The sequence below is a fragment of the Myripristis murdjan genome, chromosome 6, assembly GCF_902150065.1.
Source record: "Myripristis murdjan chromosome 6, fMyrMur1.1, whole genome shotgun sequence".
Classification (NCBI taxonomy): Eukaryota; Metazoa; Chordata; class Actinopteri; order Holocentriformes; family Holocentridae; genus Myripristis; species Myripristis murdjan.
The window spans coordinates 8,341,182-8,360,966 of record NC_043985.1 but is presented as its reverse complement, the minus strand read 5'-3'; the positions used below and the strand labels follow the sequence as shown (position 1 = coordinate 8,360,966).

Genomic DNA, 19,785 nt, shown 5'->3' with positions numbered 1-19,785 from the left:
CAAAACTGAGAGACTGGAACACTCACAGGACCACACAGCCGTACGTTTGGATTGTGAGAGGTGACTGTGGCTCTTAAATTGGAGGAATAACTTAACTGGCACATTGGGCTTCATATGGTCCAGAAAAGGTCAGATTTGTACACTTTGTGATAGAATTGTAAAAATTTGCACACTTCTATCATTTTTTAAAAGTCAAACTCCATGAAATGTGAACAAAAATCTCTGCAAAGATAATCAAATCTCAAATCAAATCTATTAAAACATAATATCATTAGCGAGCAGGGAACCAAAACCACATACACCCCTAAAATGAGGCCCTTCATTATGAATACCCCTTTTGCATACACACTGACTGAACTTTGACAAAAAACATGAAAGTAAAAAAAAACAAAAAAAGAAAGAAAAAAGTGCCAGTCAATCAGTCAAGCTGAAGAAGAAATAAAGATCCTGTTTCTGGACTCTATGTAGCTTGTATTTATACAGCATGATGATACTACACCACCACCTCATGTTGAACTGGTAGACTACACATTATTACAAGTGGCCAGGCTGTTGCTGTGTGTGTGTGTGTGTGTGTGTGTGTGTGTGTGTACAAGTGACCTTTATAACACGTTCCTCCTGCCTGTGCTATGGCCCTCAGTTACTGAGTATACACATAAATACTGCATGGTGGTGAAGTACTCTGTGTGTTGTCCAATTATTAACCACTTGCCTGATAAAACAGAGAGGAGTGGAGGGAAAAAGAGAAAGAGAGAGCGAAGGAGAGAAGGAGACATAGAAAGAGAAAAATAAGAGTGAAGAAAAGGAAGGAAGGTGCTTGACAGAGAGGAAGAACAAGTAGCAGTTGGTTTGAGAGGAAAAAGAGGAAGAGGAAAGGTGCCTGAGCGTGTGTGTTGTTACAGCGCTGAGGGTCAGTGGTTCAACACGCCGCATGGAGCGGGACAGCCGGGCGGCCCGGACCGTGGAGCTGAACGATGGCACTCGGATGCCCCTGCTGGGTCTGGGGACGTGGACGGTAACAACCCGTTTCCTTCATCTGACTCTTTTCTTTTTACCCAAACAGTGTTTTGCAATTACTTACAGTTTAGTTAAAGGGGCGCTCACTGAATAAACTCAAAGACAAAGTTGTGACACACAGCAGTCACAATACTGGACTTTGACAGGTTGACATCGAGTCCAATTCAGGATTATATAAGACGGATTTCACTAAGAATAACTTTAAATGTGACTATTTTTGACTTTGATCATATACAACACAACTTTAGGTAAATTGGGGAAAATATGCTGATAGTAACAGGACCCCTTTAACCTCTCATTGGTAGTTTTACTTTTCTCTGACTCTCTTTCTCTTACAGTGCATACCATGAAAACATGCCATGATAGGCCTACTATGGCACAATTAAAAGACTGCACCTACAGTCCTCTTACAGTGATCTGAAATGTGATTTTACAGCCACAGACAATAGACTGAAACCTGCACATGTTGCTAAATCACAGGGAGATTATGTGTTGTTGTAAAGTTACTTACTCATGTATTTACTTATGTTATCATTTTTTTCAATCGACTTGATCTTCTTTTTGATCACTGAATGTTGTTTGCAAGCCAGCACTGTTGAAGTGGTTCAGCCCTCCCATTAGATGTCTTTTAATATGAGAAAGATACGGCATGTGGTGACACTGAGTGTGCAACAGCTCTGGTTTGTTATTACTGATCTGGTGGATTTTTTTGCACTGAAATTGTCGATTTTGCATCTTTATTCTTTATATGTTTATTTGGTGATCATGAATATATTTGATATGCTAATGACTATTAATGTTATTTGGCTCTTTTGATATAGGGAACACTATGATGTTGGTTTTGTTTGCTTTGGGTTTTGACATCACCTGCCATCGAAGACCAGACACCCTAATTTCCACCGTTTGGGTTTGGGGTTTTCCCCCTGTTGCAGTCGTCCAAGCTGCCCCACGCTCCTGTCCAGGGGGCCGTGGAGACCGCCATCGCAGCAGGTTACCGCCACATAGACACAGCCCGCAGCTACCGCAATGAGGTGGACATCGGCAAGGCCCTCCGCTCCAAGATGCAGCAGGGCATCATCAGACGGCAGGACATGTTCATCGTCAGCAAGGTGATGAGTCTAGTGTAGAATCACAAAGAGCTTGGCATCCAGTGCAGGGGACAGAGGAACCTGTGTAGAGCAGTAAAGGGAATCCTCTGAAGCTCTTATTTAACCCAGTGTTTTCTGTCTTCTGTGATTCTGCACGGTCACCTCAGGTGATGGGCGTGGTCACTGCGCCTCAGGTGACAGGGATTGTGTGGTTGCACTCCCCGGTTCACCTTTTGGCCACTGAAGAAGAGGGAGGGAGCCTGGGAGTGAATATTCTCTAATGATGACACACACACAGATTTATGATGCACCTGCATATCCCTGCAGTGGAGCCGCCTTTTACCTGTGTGTGTGTGTCGCAGTGTTTCTCATCTATTTAGTCCTGTGTAGCTCATTTCGACCGCCCAGGCCTACATGTAGCCAGTATATTCACTTCATTACTTTTTTGGCAATATTTGGTCTTTTTTTTTTTTTTTTTTTTACATTTTTTAACATTTGTTGTAATAATTTTATAGTAATTTCATTTACTTTAATTTAAAATTTATAATAGTTATAAGTAGTTTACTTGTCATTTCTTTTTTCTCCATTTTTTTCCTTGACATTTTACTTGGATTTTGCTCATTTTCAGTTGAAATCCTCATGAAAGGCATTTGAACGCAGCCTCGTTCATAAGCATTTAAACACAAGAAATCTGACCTCAATCCAGAATCATGATCTGATGTTTAAATGTGTACTTTTAATTATAAATATGGTTTTCAATTTTCAGGGGGTGTGGCTTGTACATTTTCAAAGTAATTTTCTGTTCATTAAGGTTTTTTGGCTGTTTTTTTTTTTTGTTTGTTTGTTTGTTTTAAACCAATGTTCTGGTAATTTTTTGCTATTCTCTTATCACCTTTTCATGTTTTTGAAAGAAATCAAGTGAATTTCGGCAAGTAAAGAACCACTTTCTGGTGCCACATTGAACCATTTTGGTATTTGTATCAGAGTGAGGTTTCTTCCTGCTGATCTGTTTTCTCTGCATATAAACACTCCCTCTGTGAAACAGCTATAATCTCACGTAAAGTTCTTGCTGTACCTGCTGCGCTTCATCTTCTGTCCAGAGGTTTTACCTTCTTGGTGATCCATTATGAAATTCTATGTCCTGCTCTTTTCCTTCGTACAGCTGTGTAGTACCCATCACGCCCCAGAGGACATCCCTCTGTGCCTGAACAAATCCCTGGGTGACCTGCAGCTTGACTACCTGGACCTGTATCTGGTGCATTTCCCTGTTGGCCTGAAGGTTGGACATGTTGGCAGCACATGGAAAACACTGTCGTAGAACAGATTACATGGTTTGGTGTAACTCATGGGTTATTACTGTTTGCAGCTTCAAAGAAAAGCAAGATAGCCCTTTAGCTTGTAGATAGAGCCGCTCAACCCGAGGTGGAAAAAGTCTGATCAGCCTAACAGAGCTGGTCCAGAGGTGGCTGTCACGTGACTGAAGACTTTGCCTGTGTCTGTTTCTTTAGGCTTTTTATTTCTAATTTCTCCCTAGAAAACGGATGATGAGCTTTACCCGAGCGAAGATGGAGAGATGCTGACCTCAGACATCGACTATGTAGACGTGTGGAGGGTGAGGACACCTCTCTCTCTCTCACTTCATCTTGGTGTTTTTCCATCTGTCTTGTGTTGATGTGTTCACCAGTGTCTGCTGCTCATGGTCTGCTGCAGGGGATGGAAGCTCTGCAGGCCTCAGGGAAGGTGAAGAGCATCGGTGTGTCCAACTTCAACATCCTGCAGCTGGAGAGGCTTCTTGCTCTGTGTAGGGTCACCCCTGCTGTCAATCAGGTATTAATAATGTATTATTTAGTTTCCTGACATGAACAGCCCAAGTCTGAAATTTTAATCAGTTTTCAACTCCAGTTGCAGCTAATCCCAAATATTCCCATTGTTACTTATGGATATTAGGAGAAATGTGAGGGGAGACAAGATTTTTTGCTTCTAGTTAAAATCCCTGAAATGCAAAGTGATGAATTTCAGGGGGAAAAAAAGTGGGCAAACTATGACCTCTGGTTGGTCATCTTAAGCTGTTGTAGACACCACCACAGGAAAACATCCATTTTACCTATGAGAATCATTAATTTACAATTATCCTTATAAAAAGAACATTAATTCGATACTACATGCTGTGGTTTATATTATGAATTTAGCTCAAAGATTTATTCCAGCTTAAAAAGCAATATAAATTATTAGACATTATTTTTCTGTGAGGCAGTCAAAGTTTACAGAAGCACCACACACACGACTCAGAACAGTAAGGTTAGCATGCTGAGCTTCAGTAACCTGGACCAGAGACAGCACGCATCTCACCTTTGGTTTGCTTTTGACTCACTTCAAGGTGGAGCTGCATCCCTACTTTGTGCAGAGCGACCTGGTCGAGTTCTGCAGGTCCAGGAACATCGCCCTCACCGCCTACAGCCCCTTCGGCTCGCCAGAGAGACCGCCAGAGCTGTGAGCTGCCGCCGTCACACACACCGAGTCTCTTAGCTGCTGTGCCTGGACGGTTCTGTAGATACTCTAAAACTAGGGCCACTTTAACCTTTGGAAAAGTTTACTTTGTCATATAATATTTTTTGTTTGCTTCAGTTCACTCTGAGCAACAGGCCATCTTTAGAGCAGCCATTTTGATATAAAACAGCCGGTAAACACAATTTAGGATCATTAAGGTTGTGGTCCACTCAGTCCTGCTGTTGCTCCAGCCCAGTGTCACGGCAGGTCATGAAATAATCACAAAATGTAATATATAGATTTATGTACATGGACAAGATTTCCATTTCTTTCATGACGGTAACATGAGCTAACTTTATTTAGCCACTATTGGTTGCGTAGTCCCCCAGTACTGCTTGGTTAAAGTTAGGAAAAGGTTCGTATTAAAGTTAGGAAGTGTTAAAGTTTGCTTGTTAATACTTCACATAGGAATCGAACTTTAGTCTGTGTTAAAGTCCATGTGATTGAGCGATTCACCATCGCACCCTGCACACCTTGTGGACTTTGTCACTGTTCCACACACTGAGGAGATGATGGGCTGCTCGGTGCTGCTGGCCCACTTTAAGAGAAACTAAATCCCAAAGCCAAACTCCTGTGAAGCCTGACCTCTAGTGGTGAAAAGCAGGTTGCAGGTTCTTTGGTGACTGGTGATGTCACCACCTGTTGTGGATGGATTACTGTTGGTCAGATTCTTATTATTCTTCTGCGCTATAAGCATCTGAATCTCATAGATCATAAAAACTAACAGACTTGGCAGGAGAGCTGCAAATCTCACCCACAACTCAGGGGAAATTTTTATTTGGTCAATAACTCCTGAAGCATCTAACCAAGTAGGGGCCCATTTCATTTCATTTTCATTTGATTGCCATTTTTTTTTTTTTTTTTTTTACTGCTCCTATAATTTTGGAGCAATCCTTATCAAACACTACAAAGGGCCAATGTGGACCCAGCTGGAGAAAAGTTACCCTTTTTATTTTGATATTGATTATATGTAATTTTTAAAATATATATTACATATTTACAAGGATACAAGGATACAAGGACGTTTATTTGTCATTATACAACAGGTTGAATAATGAAATTAAAGTGTGGTTCCCTCTTGATTGATTAAATGATTGTATAGAAAATAAAATTATTAAACATGGAGGAGTGCAGATGGTGCATTTAGTAGTCTCACAGCCTGAGGGAAGAAGCTGCTCTGTAGTCTGGTTGTACGGCAGCGAATACTTCTGTATCTTTTGCCTGATGGCAGCAGGGTGAACAGGCTGTGGCTGGGGTGGCTGTTGTCTTTTAGGATCCTTTTGGCTCTGCGCAGGCACCTCACCTCCCCGATATCACTGATGCTTGGTAGATGGGTGCCAATGATGTTTTGGGCAGTTTTAATCACTCGTTGCAGAGTCTTCCTGTCCTGGGCCGTGCACATCCCATGCCAGTTTGTGATGTTTCCAGTCAGGATGCTTTCAATTGCTCCTTTGTAGAAGCTGACAAGAACTTGGCGTGGGAATTTTGCTTTCTTAAGTTTCCTTAAGAAATACAGCCGTTTCTGGGCTTTTTTAACCAGGGCAGAGATATGTGAAGTCCATGTTAGGTTCTCTGTTATGTTGATTCCCAGGAACTTAAAACTGCTCACTTGCTCCACCTCAGCTCCATTAATGAAGACAGGGTTGTGTGTCTTTGCCTCTTTTTTTCGAAAATCAACTATCAGCTCTTTGGTTTTGCTGACGTTGAGCAGAAGGTTGTTGTCTGTGCACCATTCTGCAAGATGGTTGATTTCCTCCCGATATGAGAACTCATCATTGTTGGAAATCCGGCCGATGATGGTGGTGTCATCCGCGAACTTCACAATAGAGTTCTCTCCATGTCGGGGGTTGCAGTCGTGGGTGTACAGCGTGAACAGGAGGGGGCTGAGCACACAGCCCTGGGGGGCTCCGGTGTTGAGCACTAGAGTGGAGGAGGAGAGACTGCCAATCCGAACTGACTGGGGTCTGTTTGTGAGGAAGTCCAGTATCCAGTTGCAGAGAGTGGTACTGATGCCCAGAGTGTTCAGTTTTCCAATCAGCTTCATGGGGGAGATTGTGTTGAAAGCTGAGCTGAAGTCAACAAACAGCATTCTGATGTAGGTGCTGCTTTTCTCCAGGTGAGTGAAGACTGAATGGAGAGCAGTGGATATGGCATCCTCTGTGGATCTGTTGGTTCTGAATGCAAACTGCTGAGGGTCCAGACTGGCAGGGATGTTGTTCTTTATGTGCTGGAGAACCAGTTTCTCAAAGCACTTCATCAGGATGGGGGTGAGTGCCACAGGGCGGTAGTCATTTAGATTAGACACTGCAGACTTTTTAGGCACAGGGATGATGGTGGCTGTCTTGAAGCAGGTGGGAACACTCTCCTGTGACAGTGATATGTTGAAGATGTCAGTAATGACATCTACTAGCTGGTTGGCACATGTTTTTAGTAAACGGCCAGGGATGTTGTCAGGCCCAGCAGCTTTACTCATATTCACTTTCAGCAGGACTTTCCTCACATCCACTGTGGATACTGACAGTGGCCGGTCCTCTGGAGGCGGAGTAGACTTTACAGCTGATTCCTTGTTGAGGAGGTCAAAGCGAGCATAAAATGTGTTTAGCTCGTCTGGTAACGTGGCCTCACACATGATGGGAGCGCTCCTGGTTTTGTAGCCTGTCACATTTTTGACCGCCTGCCACAAGTCTTTGCTGTTGTTGGTGTTGAGGTCTCTCTCCAGTCTCTGCTGATGCCTTCGCTTTGCCTCCTTGATGCCAGCTTTCAGTTTTGCTCTGGCAGTGTTGTAGGCTTCTTTGTCACCTGACTTGAAGGCAGCTTTTTTGGCTCTACATAGAGCTCTCACCTCTCCATTCATCCAGGCTTTCTCATTAGGGAATGAGTTAACTGTCCTTGTTTTTACCACATCATCAGCACATTTGCTGATGTATGATGTCACTGATGATGCGTATTCTTCAAGGTCAATATGGTTCTCCTGGGTAGCAGCATCCCTGAACATCTGCCAGTCCGTGCATTCAAAACAGTCCTGTAGAGCTGCTGCAGCTTCATCTGTCCACACTTTAACTGTTTTTACAGTTGGTTTGACCCTTTTTGTCAGCTGGATGTAGGTAGGCAGGAGAAGCAGGGAGATGTGGTCTGACTGGCCAAAATGAGGACGAGAGAGGGCTCTGTAGCTGCCAGGAACATTGGTGTAGACATGGTCCAGTGTGTTGTTTCCTCTGGTGGAGATGTGGACGTGCTGGTGGAATCTTGGCAGAACAGTTCTGAGGTCTGTTTGATTAAAATCCCCAGCAACAATAATAACAGCATCTGGCTGTTTTGCCATCTGGCTGCTGATGACCTCATACAATTCCTGGAGTGCATTTTTTGAATTTGCATCCGGTGGAATGTAAACAGCAGCAACAAACACACTGGTGAATTCTCTAGGCAGGTAATATGGCCGACATCTGAGCAGTAAAAACTCAATGTCAGGTGAACATTTTCCATCCACTCTGACTGCACCTGTGCACCAAGCATCATTGATGTATACACAGAGCCCGCCCCCTCTCGTCTTACCGGAGTCTTGTGTTCTGTCGGCCCGGAACAGGCTCCGCCCGTCCAGTGTTAAAGCCTCATCCGGTATGTTTTCATGTAGCCACGTCTCTGTTAGGATGAGAACGCTGCAGTGTCTGATCTCTCCCTGCTGGGTCAGCCTGAGCCGTATCTCGTCCATTTTGTTCTCCTGAGATCGGACGTTAGCCAGGAGTAGGCTGGGTAACGGCACAGCCTTGGGTCCAGATGGTGTTCAGAAATGTCAAACAGTATATCCGCAGTGGGAGTGATATTCAGTGTTTAATGTACTTTGTTATGTATTCACATCATTTTCTGTTTTGCCAAATATTTGATCAAACTTCACCAAAATATTTGACTGAACGTAAAATTAGCAGGATGTTATTTTTTCCCCTGTATTTTATTTATTTATTTATTTTTTATGTTTAAACAGACATTCAGACAGACAACAGGCATTCAGACAGAAATGCCTCGCCTTGGCCATCTAGTCTTTTTTCTTGTCTTTTTCCTTCACTGCTCCTAAATCTCATATATGGGAATAACTGCTGCTTGTGGCTGTTTTCACTCTTGAAATGGAACATTTCCTAATTTGAACCATGACCTTTTCCTTGTCTTAACCACAGTGATGAACTTTTCCTAACCTTAACCAAGTAGTGCTGGAGGGCTAAAGCTAATGAAAGTGGCTAAATAACATTAGCTGTTGCTACTGTCACAAAAGAAATAGAAATTTCCATGTCCATGTGCATGGATCTGTAGATTAAATTTCATGTTTGTTTTACACTACGATGGAACAACAGCAGGATCCTGGTTCTGTTAGACCAAAAACGATCAGAACCTTAATTAATATCATTAGGAACACCTGAGTTTACCTGCAGTTTCATGCCAAAGTGGCTGCTGGGGAAAAAAAGTCTTTTACAAACGAAACCCTGCAGCTTGAGGATGCATGAACCAACTTCACTGAAGTAATATGAGTCAGAAACAGCCTTGAAACTGCCCTTCATGTGTATCTGAGTCAGTTTACAGTACTTGATCCTGCGGTCTTACTCTCCTGCCTGTGTGTGTGTGTGTGTGTGTGTGTGTGTGTGTGTGTGTGTGCTGTAGTTTTAGAGGAGACACTGATCCACATAAGCTCCTGGAGGACCCGGTCGTGGGAGATATAGCCAAGAAACACAGACGAAGCCCTGCACAGGTCAGTGTGTGTGTGTGTGTGTGTGTGTGTGTGTGTGTGCATGAGTGTTTGAGTGTGTGTTAAGCTCCTATGCACCAGTAACAGCGCCCTTCCTCCACCGCCCACCCAGGTTTTGCTGAGGTACCACGTGCAGCAGGGGGTCTCAGTCATCCCCAAGAGCAACAAACCTCATCACATCCTCGAAAACACAAAGGTAAGAAGTTTCTCTCTCTCTCTCTCTCTCACACACACACACACACACACACACACACACACACACGTCTGACTTTCTTTACTCTGTCCCCTCCATCCTGAGTCTGTTAATCTCTCTGGCGCTCCTTCCTGTCTTGCTTTGACCCTTTACCGTTATGTTCTGTAGTCAGCATCCAGCTCTTCCCCTGGCCGACGCACAAAACTTTTCCCCCAAAGTGTCCTGGCACCGGGATCAGCTTCATTCTGCTGACTTATCAGGGAACAAAGCCGCACTTTGGGTTATGAAGTTGTTTTTGGGAGCTAATTTTATCCGGTTTCTAGTGGCAGTGAGCTGCTCTGTCACAGCTTAAGGACATTATTTTTCCTGATGAAACTATTTTTGTTTTGTTTTTTTGTTCTGGATGAAACCTAAAAGCACAAGTTTTCTGATTGGGCTGTGAAATTTTGTACTCATCAGGGAACACAGATTGCTAAAACCAGCCAAAATATGATTTTAAAGAGTAAACACAAAGTTTACAGAAATTGCATCTTTGAATGTTTGTCCAAAGATTAAATCATCACTCACAGAGTCAGTTATTACCACTTTATTGTGGTTATAGAAGCTAGGACCAGTTTGTGTCTAATATGATTCAGTTTAGCATGGCCAGCACTGCAACAGAAGCAGAAGGAGTGCATCATTTTGAATTGCTCTGCACTACGTCTTCTCAAAATAAAGTCCTGCGGGAGGGAATATTTATTTTCTCTGCCATTTTGACTCTTCCGTGCAGTCACCCAGGCATGGACAAGGACTTAAACATGTAGTAGTTCACACAGATTGTCACAGATATGACAAATCAGTGAAGTATGTAAGATGATCAGGTCACATTTTTCACGTCACTATCGCTGCACGGTTTTCTCAGTGAGGTTATATTGAAGTGTTTTCTGACCATGAGAGGGTGTTGAGAGTTTTTCTTGGAATTTTTTGGGGAAAATTTTGTATTTTTTTTTTTTCATGGAAATGAGGGACACATTTTATTCTCTCAAGACTCTTGTTAGAGTAGGCCTGCTTTCTCTGAGCTTAAGTTATTTTGAAAATGTGGTGAAACTGGGAGAGGAAGGCAGATGAGGAGCTTGTTACTGTGCAGCGACAGAGACAGACCTGTGATGATGATGGCCGCTTTGCTTGGTGCAGATCTTTGACTTCAGTCTGACTGAAGAGGACATGACAGCCCTGAGAGGACTGAACCGAGGCTGGAAGGCCTGTGTCCTGGACCAGTAAGTGGATTTATTTCCCTACTAGTGTCAATTTGTTGTATGATACACATGCTATATCCAAATCCATGTTTGATGACTTTCATCATGGGTTGGAATGAGTCAGATGAGCCCTAGAGCCAAAGGACCACATCACCCATCAGCTCCAGTAAGAACAGCAAAAGACTGGAGGGGCACTAGAATATTCTGTTTGCTTTGGTTTGCCTTTGACTGAGCCTCAGCAGCTTGTTGGGTTGTCTAGTTCCCTGGCTGTGAAACGAGTCCATATGGTGGTGGAGCGGCTCTGTGCTCCCCTGGGCTGCTCATCTGTCTCTCCATTCACTTCCACAGGAAAATAACTCCTGAAATAACACGTTTAGCACATAAACCAATGCAAACAAAGTGGATTCTACCAATACAAAAAAAAAACAAAACATTTTCTGAGGAAATTAAACGTTCATCTTCTTGAATTTTCCTATTTTTATTTTCCTATTTGAACTGGAAAGTAGATCCGGCAGGTAGTGTCTGCAGATAACCTCCGCATGGTAACCTTGTAACCGTAATTGTGATTACATACAATAAAAAAAAAAAAAAAAAAAAGTACAGGGACTTGTTCTTCTTATTGGCATGACCCACGTTGGTTGCATATCTTTGTGTTATTTTAGCAGCCGTTTTGTCACTTTAAAGTGATGATGCTTTCTGGTGCCACAGTGTCCTATGTACTGCGAACTCAACTTTGCTGTTGTGTCCTCAGAGTCAAGTCTCATCCGTACTATCCCTTTGAATGAGTCGTCCAGAGGGGGGAGGAGAGAGTGAGCTGGATCTGCGTTCACACTGGAGACACCGGCAGGACTCGGTCTGCACTGCGCTGTGACTTGTTTATTGTGAAACAGAGGCTTAATACGAATAAAATGTGACAATGATGATTACAAATCTGAAGGCAGTGGAATCAGTAGAACATGCAACTCATTTTCCAAACATGAACATAACGGAAAAAATGAAGGATATTGATTGTTTCCCCCCTTTTTGCTGTTTTCACTTTCCTTTTGTTTTCGAATGTTTCTCTTCCATGAATAAAACGGGCACATTTCCTTTTGTACCATGACCCGTCCCCCATTACGGCAATCCATTTAACTCAACCAAAAATGGTTTTTAAACACATTGCATATTTTATTACAATACACAATAGAAAGCACATCAAAGTATATTTTCTGTACATACACACTGCATATGCAAAATGGGCACTGTCGAACGAACCTTCAGAAAAAAAGCATGTAACAGTTCCAGGATTTGGGTTTCAGTGTGTCACATCACATACAGAGACGCTTTTCAGTCATTAAATTATTATTAATCCAGTGGTGGACAGTAATAAAGTATATTTACTTGAGTATGTTTTTCATCATTTTTAAAAATATTGTACTTATACTGTATGCCACTACAATCCTGTGTTTAAATAAAAAAAAAAAAAATCTGAATTACACTTGCTGACTGTCCTTTTTGTAGAGTTGACTGCATTTAACAGGCGTTTTAATAGGCTTTGTGTAGCATATAGCTGATATTAGAAAATATACTTTTGAATACTTTAGTTTTTATGCGTTAAAGTAATGGAGTACTTTAACTCAAGTACAAATTTGACTGAGCAACTGGTAGTGGAGTAATATTTGACCAGTAGTATATGTACTTTGAGTTAAATAATGGGGACTGGGAATTGTATTTCAGGGACTGCTGGCAGTGTTCAGATAGCATCCTGTTGCTGGACTATTTCACTGCTGTCATCCACATTTACTCCGTGTTGCTCCTGTAGTTTTGTCTTTAGCAAAGTGTGTACAGCTGTGGGCCCTGTGAGACAGACACACTGCTTAAGGACTCTTAAAAAAAGCTGAACTCCTTCGAGGCAGTCAATCCTAGAGCTATAATTAGTTTTTTAACTCTTAAATTAATACTGTCCTCTTCAAAGAACTAGTTGTTAACACTGTAAACACAAAGTACACAGACGGTTCATCCAATAGAATATTCTTTTATGTACTCTTCATATGGTGTTAATCACAGAAACACTGTGGTTAATATGATGTTAGTACTATTGCTCCTTGTCTCCATTGTGCTGTGATGCAGCCAAACCTCAAGGCTTGTGAGAATGTCTAATAAAGTCTCTCTTTTTGTAATTATTATTATTATTATTATTATTATTTCTGCTTAAAGATTTAGGAACAAGCCAGGCCCTGCTTAGCATCAGTTTTTGGGCAAATAGAAAGATCCTCCATCAGCCTCTTCAAGTGGGATGTGGTGTTCCTTTGCCCCTGTGTGCCATCTTCTTCCTCTCGAGAGACGGAGAGGGAGGCGAGGAGGGCTTCACGGTGCAGACGCACGCCGAGGCCCCGGCGATACGTTTGGGCAGGTCCGGCCCTCGGGACCACTGGCCCTTGACGGGGTCGTACACCTGAGTGGCTCTGGAGAACACCATGCTCTCCCAGCTGTAGCCCCCCAGCACGTAGATCCTCCCTGCCCAAACCCCGAGCCCCGCCTCGCTGTTGGGCAGGAGCAGCGGCGTGACACGGGTCCACTGGTCGCTGCGGGGGTCAAAGGACTCCACGGCCAGGATGTCGAAGCGCTCGGCGGTGTCCTCGTGATCGTTGCTGCCCCCGATGGCGTAGATGAGCTGGTTGAGGGAGGCCATGCAATGCCAGCCACGGGCCTGGGACATGGCCTGGCGCTCCACCCACACATCGCCGCCCCGTGACGGGTCGTAGCTGAGGACGTCATGGCGGTACGGGCCAATCTGGTAGTCATGACCGCCGGAGATGTAGACCACACCGTGATGGACTGTCCCTGCGTGGCCGTAGGTAAACCTTGGAGAGACACAGGGCATCAGTCAGACAATTATCATGGTCCTACATTCAGATAATTTAGCTGTTTTTGGTGTTACTAATTTCAACCCTTCAGACCTTTCAGGGACCCGTGGATACAATGAATTTGTCAAGTGCTGTGGTGAAGGAAGCTGCAGTGTTTCCATGGAAACCCTTCCCACTGTGTTTTGTCTTTGCATGCATTAAAAAGTCACAATGTTGCTTTGTGTGCTTCTTTTTTTTTTTTTTTACTGCAGCGTCTCTTTCATTTCTCTGCATGAAAAACAAAACTTCATTGTTTGTGCAACAACAACAAAGGATCCATGAATCTATCACATCACTTCAAGTGCATGAGATGATTTTTTCCAGAAAAGACCTGACACACATTGACCAGAGCAGCAAATATAAATGCTTTCATGAAGTGGACTGTTGAAGACAGGGAGGAGCAAGACAGACACTACATGAGATTTTATTTTTTTCCCTTTTAGTTCCTACCTGGGCAGCCCTGCTATGTAAGACCAGCAGTCCTCGGCAGGACAGTACACCTCCACAGAGGATAAAGCCCCGGTGTCGTTCCTCCCACCCACAGCAATCAGGCACTCGCCCACTGCACCCAAGTAAAAATCCACACGCCGCTGGTTCATTGAAGCACCCTGCAATCACATCACACTGTCACTGCTCTGAGCTCTGCACTGCTAAAACTGCAGCTGCTGCTTTACAACCGGAGGATTAACAAAGAGAGAAATGATGATAGAATATATAAAATTACAGAATGTGGGATAAACTCACAAGAACGTTCTAAATGAGTTTTGTAGAACACTGTGTCACTATTTTTGCACATGTGCAGATGTACATATTTATATATAACAAAATCTTAAAAGAAATTTGGAGAATTTCACTCCAGTTGCATGTTATGAACAGAATGTACATTATACCTCCTAAATATTTTGGTGGCTAATGTCTCACTTTCCTCTCATTTATTATATATCAGGTAAACTTTATTTATTTATTCATTTAATTTTTAATTTTCTTAAATTCTTATTCATGCTGCAACGACTCACTCTAACCATGTGGGTCATGTAAGTCTCTGTTTATCTCTCAGCATTGCAGTTGATTTTAGAGGGAAAGCCTCTGCGGTGCGTGCTCATACCTTGCTCCACAGCTTGTGGCGGGGGTCGTATCTGTACAGCAGGTTGCAGGCAGAGTCTCCACCGTTGTCCCGGGACAAGCTTCCCCCGGCGGCGTAGATGAAGCCCCCCAGCACAGCCAGGCAGTGGTGGCTGCGCTGGGCCGGGAGCTGGGTCTCCACCTCCCAGCTTCCTGCTTCACCGTCTAGCCAGCAGACATTTGCGCTAAGCTCCTCCCCGTGCTCCGACACCTTTACAATTGAAGATGGATGGCAGCTATTTGGATGTGATGCATTTTGTTGTGATCTCTTTAAAAACTGCTGGCTGACATCAATATTTCCATAAATAAAGATATGATCATCATCACAGTACCTCTCCTCCGACCAGCAGCAGCCGCTCCACTCCTCCCCTCAGGGCAGTGCGTCCCGTCTGAAGCAGCGGCTGGGCGCTGTGGCGGGTGTGGTAACCCAGCGCCTCGTCCACCAGCGCCTCGCAGCCGGCCTCCTCTGGCAGCAGGGCCCGCACAGCAGGCAACACCCGGCCGGCCAGGTCTGCCACGGGCATCAGAGGGAAGTGGATGTGGGAGAGGAGCTGCCTGGCGTGGGCGGGCCGGTCCGGCGCCTGGCTGAGCCACTGGAGGGCAGCCTGCAGCAGAGCCTGCTCGCTGTCGTGCTGAACCTGATCACATGAGAGGAGATCAAACGTCATTGGCTGTTCCTGCTTACCATTATCACCACCCAGCTTCTGGTTGTACTTCCAGGTTTTAGGGTCACAGAATTATAAGCACTCAGATATCCACAATGCCTTGCACTTCACACACTGATCAGCTCCAGTCATCTCTGACTCATCTCTGAAAGCCTTTATTCTCCAAAAGCATACCTGAAACTCTAACCACATATCTAACCTTCTTCCATGCCCTCTTCTATTTATTTCTATCTCTGTACATAAAAGACTTTTGGTCAAAAAGCCACGTCCCATTTCCATGAGTTTGTTGTCCATTTCGGAGAGGACTTGATGGGAGCCTGAACTGAGTCCTGCTTGAGGCCTGTTGGCTCTCGCTGTCCTGCATCAGGTGCCTCTCTTGCACAGGATGAAAAAGTTCAATTTGAGCCAATGCCTCTCCAGCTGAACTGTACCTGCCTAAAGCAAAGTTACATCCATTTCACTCCTGCAGCCTCCTTCAGAAGTGCTTGCATTCCATCAGCTTTTATTTATTTATTTTTTTGGCTAGTGACAAGCACAGGACTCAAGGACAGCTCACTCTGAGAGAAAGATGAGGCCCTTCCCAGCATGAATGACACAGGACTATTTGTGTTACCTGGCCGCTGGAGAGGTAGGAGGTGAGTTTCTGCATGGGGATGTCGCGCAGGAAGTCAGGAGTGAAGGAGAGCGTGGCGAAGCGTTGGAGGATGAAGTGGTCGATGAAGGCGTCGAGGCGCTCCAGGCTGTAGAGAAGCGCCAGCTCCTGCAGGTACAGGTAGTTGTCCTCGCTCACCTCCCGCTCCAGATACTGGCAGCAGAAATCCACAACTCGCCACACCTGAGGAGGAGGAGGAGGAGCCCCTTCTGTTTTGCAATGTTTTCACGGCATGTCAGTGATCAGATGTTCTGATAGACAGGAACAGATAAGTGGCCACAACCAATCGATAACAGATAGTTTCAATTTTTTCAAACTCTATGTTGTTGAGTGTCGAAATAGTATGGCTGGGGACGATAGGTTTATTTCCCGATTCAATACTATCCCAATACCTGGGTGTATATTCGATAGGTATTGTGATTCTACCAGCATTGTGACTCGAGATTATGACTTATTGCAATTTTTGTTTTTTAGGTTGTGGTTGTACATTTTCATGATTTTGTGATTATCCTAGAGGTCACTATAGGTCATTTATACAATGACGTGAAGATTCAAAAAAATGGTGTGACTGCAGTGAAATGGCTGCTATGGGGGCGAACATCATCACACATGAATCAAATGTGGCTCATTGAATCCACAAGAGTCTCAGCTTTCCAGTCAAAGCCAGTTGATGCAACTCCAAGACTGTTTAGGCCCTAGTCTGCACAAACACACCATTTTACAACAGGCCAAGAACACGTGTGGACTGCAGGGTTTGTGGCCCAAACTGCATGGGATTAGCAGAAGGTGGGCGTGTCTGCAAAGGGGAGAGCCGTGGCTGCCCAGAGAACCCATTTTCATTCAAACATCTGGAGGTCAGAGGTCAAGGAACGCCACTGGAAATGCCAGTTATTCCATCGCCAAAACGTAGCCTAACTTTGGAGCGATGGTAAACTCTGTGCACGGCTTCACTTGTACATTTACCAACAGAAGTGCCCAAATGTGCACAGCAAAGAAAATAGTTTCCTTACCTGCAGCAGGTGGGCAGCCTCCAACACATAGTCAATATTTCCTCCATCTAATGGCAGCTCTCCACTGTACAGGAAGTCCACAACAGCCTTCACACCGATGTAGGACGTTCCAACCAGCTCCACCTGGAGAGCGGCAGCAGACACACGCCTTATATTAATGACTTTATTTTTAAGAATCAAAAGAGAAAGAACAAAGCATCATGGCGAATAGGAATGAAAGGGAACAGCAAGAAAAGCAGGGAGACAAGGAAACCGGCTCTCCCTCTGTGGTCCTGATTTAAAATTCCATATCTTTTCCAACGGTTTATACAACTAAGTCATAGATTTTCCCTAACATTCTTGTATTTTAGGCTTGTGTTTTCATACGGAGAAAAAAATGGTATAAATCATCATCCAATGCCATGAATGTGCAGCTAATTGTAGTATTCTGTCTGCCTGAACCTGTCTGGAATGCACAACTTGACTTTCCAAAAGGTGATGCTTTTTACTGATTTTGCAGCGTGCTCCTTCTTTCTCTTACACACTTGTGTACCTCAGCTTGGCGCTCCTCCTTCATGCCGAGGGTGAACATGGCGTGGAAATAGGGGCTGGAGACGGCCAGCAGGGCACGGTGAGCAGGGACCCGCTGCTCGTCGGCCACCAGCACCACATCGCACAGCTGGCCGTGCTGCCGCTGCTCGTTGAGGCCCTGCAGCAGCGCCGCAGCCTGGTCCACCCAGCGAAACACCTGGCCAAGGTGTGATGGTACACATTAATGCTATTATCACCATGCTGATGACCTAAACTGATGCTACAAGACATCTGGACACCTGAGCTCCGGTCATGGGGCAGGGAGGTGTCTTTCATGTCTTGTTAGAAAGGCAACAGCTACAACTGACAGAAAGAGACCAAATAATATCACTGCTTTTACCTGACGTACAGAACTACACCTCCCAAGTTAACAGAGGACAGGTTAGGACCAGACGAGTCTTCCTTTAGTCTTGTATGACTTCTTTGAATGCATTTGGAGTGTAGCTCTAACGCTATCAGAGACACCAGACACACTGACTGACCTGCGATGATTCACTGATCCGCTGCGGCCGAGACACTCGGCTGGGCTTGCCGTTGTCCATGATGTCCTCTCAGGTTGGCGTCATCTGCAGGAGACACACACAGACACACACAGGTTGGTATATGAGCATTTTTGAGGGCTTTTACTTTTATTACATCCATTCCTTAACCCCTTAAAGGAAAAGGAAAAGGAAAAGGAAAAAAAAAATTATACCAGTACAAACAACTACCAGTGATTTTTTTTTTTTCTCGTGTCATTACAATGTTTTGAACATATTCTCAGGTAACTTCTCCCTGGCACAAGGTGTCTCTGTGTGCATTTTACCTGCAAACGCTGCCTGCCGGATCTACTTTCTAATTCAAACAGGGAAAATTTCAAGAAAGGAGACTTTTAATTTGCTCAAAAAGTGGGTACCGGGACTTGTTGTGTTTGTATACAGGTGCTATACACTGTTTGCAGTCATTTATGTGCTGAAAGTGATATTTTGTGAGGTGTTTAGTCGCACCCGGGGAAGTAGACATCCCAGCAGCCCTCCGCAGGCCAGTTTAGTTCAGAGCTTTGAAACAATGCGCTGACTCTGAACCTTAAAGCTTTTCTCTGACTGATGCTCCACACCCTGCCCTCCGCCAAACGAAGCCTTTACAGAGACGAACCGAGGCTTGGAGACATTTGGTTTGTCGTGAGGACGTTTGGATTCCTGTCCGAAGAAAATTCACGCATGTTCACGCATGTTCCCGCAGGTCGCCAGGTCATCCTGAAACACAACCCGCAGCATCTTGTTCCTACGTCTCGGCTAATAAAACTAATGAAACGGAGCAGACCGGGACGCGACGCCGCGACGTTTCGACGCAGACACACACCTGACTGTTCCTCAGGAAACCCCACTCACCTCAGCAGACAGGTAAATCCTCCTGACGTACACACAGTTTCCACCGACGCGGTGTTCACTTCTCAGCTGTGGCATCAGAGTGCAGCCGGATGTCCGGTTAATGTAGTACAAAATAAAAGCCGAGATGCTGGAGCGTTTCCGTAGTGATTTCAACCTGAAATCTGCGCACAAAGAAAAACATCCTCAAAGTTCCTGTTCATTTATGTGCTTACCTAAAATTGGGAGGTGACATGGACCTCAATGTTCTTCAAAAAAAAAAAAAAAAAAAAAAAAAAAAAAAAAAGCCATAAAGAACCTTTTGCAGATTTAAAATGTTCACTCCATATCAACAATATAGTGTGTTTGTTGTCGATGTTGTTGTTGTTTTGATCTACTACAGCTTGAAATGACCTGAGAGAGATTATAACCACTGTTCAATCACAGGTCAGTAATGATGACATTATCCATACAAGTGATCAATATAAGTACCAGTGGGGGAATAATGTGTAGAGTAATGCAGGCGATAGTGAACTTGAGCTGATTCTTCTTACCGTGTGGTGTGTGCGTGTTTTTTTTTTTTTTTTTCTTTTTTTTTATCATCATAGATATAAAACACGTTTTGTATCTGTAGTTTTTTAATTTGTATGTATTTTTTCAGGCAAACTGACGTTACGCTGTGGCTCAGTCTAACTTGACGCAACTCAGTCCGAGCGTCACCGG

General features: G+C 44.2%; 2 protein-coding genes across 3 annotated transcripts; one reads left to right on the top strand and one right to left on the bottom strand.

Moving 5' to 3' along the window:
- The first annotated feature begins 880 nt into the window (after positions 1-880).
- Positions 881-12,284, top strand: LOC115360769 (aldo-keto reductase family 1 member B1). Its single transcript, XM_030053902.1, has 10 exons — positions 881-1,015; positions 1,950-2,126; positions 3,268-3,384; positions 3,640-3,717; positions 3,816-3,932; positions 4,483-4,595; positions 9,300-9,387; positions 9,497-9,580; positions 10,751-10,833; positions 11,564-12,284. Exons 1-10 carry the CDS (start codon positions 932-934, stop codon positions 11,595-11,597), a joined length of 975 nt encoding a protein of 324 aa, XP_029909762.1. The 5' UTR covers positions 881-931; the 3' UTR covers positions 11,598-12,284.
- On the bottom strand, positions 11,959-19,216 carry klhl36 (kelch-like family member 36). 2 transcript variants are annotated; one of them, XM_030053899.1, is made up of 9 exons: positions 19,087-19,216; positions 18,199-18,282; positions 17,679-17,873; positions 17,147-17,269; positions 16,098-16,319; positions 15,152-15,457; positions 14,803-15,030; positions 14,148-14,305; positions 11,959-13,655 (listed from the first exon to the last, which is right to left on the bottom strand). In XM_030053899.1, exons 2-9 carry the CDS (start codon positions 18,256-18,258, stop codon positions 13,079-13,081), a joined length of 1,869 nt encoding a protein of 622 aa, XP_029909759.1. In that variant the 5' UTR covers positions 18,259-18,282; positions 19,087-19,216; the 3' UTR covers positions 11,959-13,078. The 2 variants fall into 2 exon arrangements, with proteins under 2 accessions (XP_029909759.1, XP_029909760.1); XM_030053900.1 differs by lacking the exon at positions 19,087-19,216 and adding an exon at positions 18,703-18,812.
- Positions 19,217-19,785: the final 569 nt, after the last annotated feature.

Excerpts from the sequence above, each read along its gene's own strand:
- LOC115360769 (XM_030053902.1), top strand. The coding sequence starts at position 932 with ATGGAGCGGGACAGCCGGGCGGCCCGGACCGTGGAGCTGAACGATGGC. Across the intron at positions 1,016-1,949 it reads TGGGTCTGGGGACGTGGACG|TCGTCCAAGCTGCCCCACGC; the intron begins GTAACAACCCGT and ends CCCCTGTTGCAG. Across the intron at positions 3,385-3,639 it reads ATTTCCCTGTTGGCCTGAAG|AAAACGGATGATGAGCTTTA; the intron begins GTTGGACATGTT and ends ATTTCTCCCTAG.
- klhl36 (XM_030053899.1), bottom strand. The coding sequence starts at position 18,258 with ATGGACAACGGCAAGCCCAGCCGAGTGTCTCGGCCGCAGCGGATCAGT. Across the intron at positions 15,031-15,151 it reads TGCTGCTGGTCGGAGGAGAG|GTGTCGGAGCACGGGGAGGA; the intron begins GTACTGTGATGA and ends TCAATTGTAAAG. Across the intron at positions 13,656-14,147 it reads TACATAGCAGGGCTGCCCAG|GTTTACCTACGGCCACGCAG; the intron begins GTAGGAACTAAA and ends TGTCTCTCCAAG.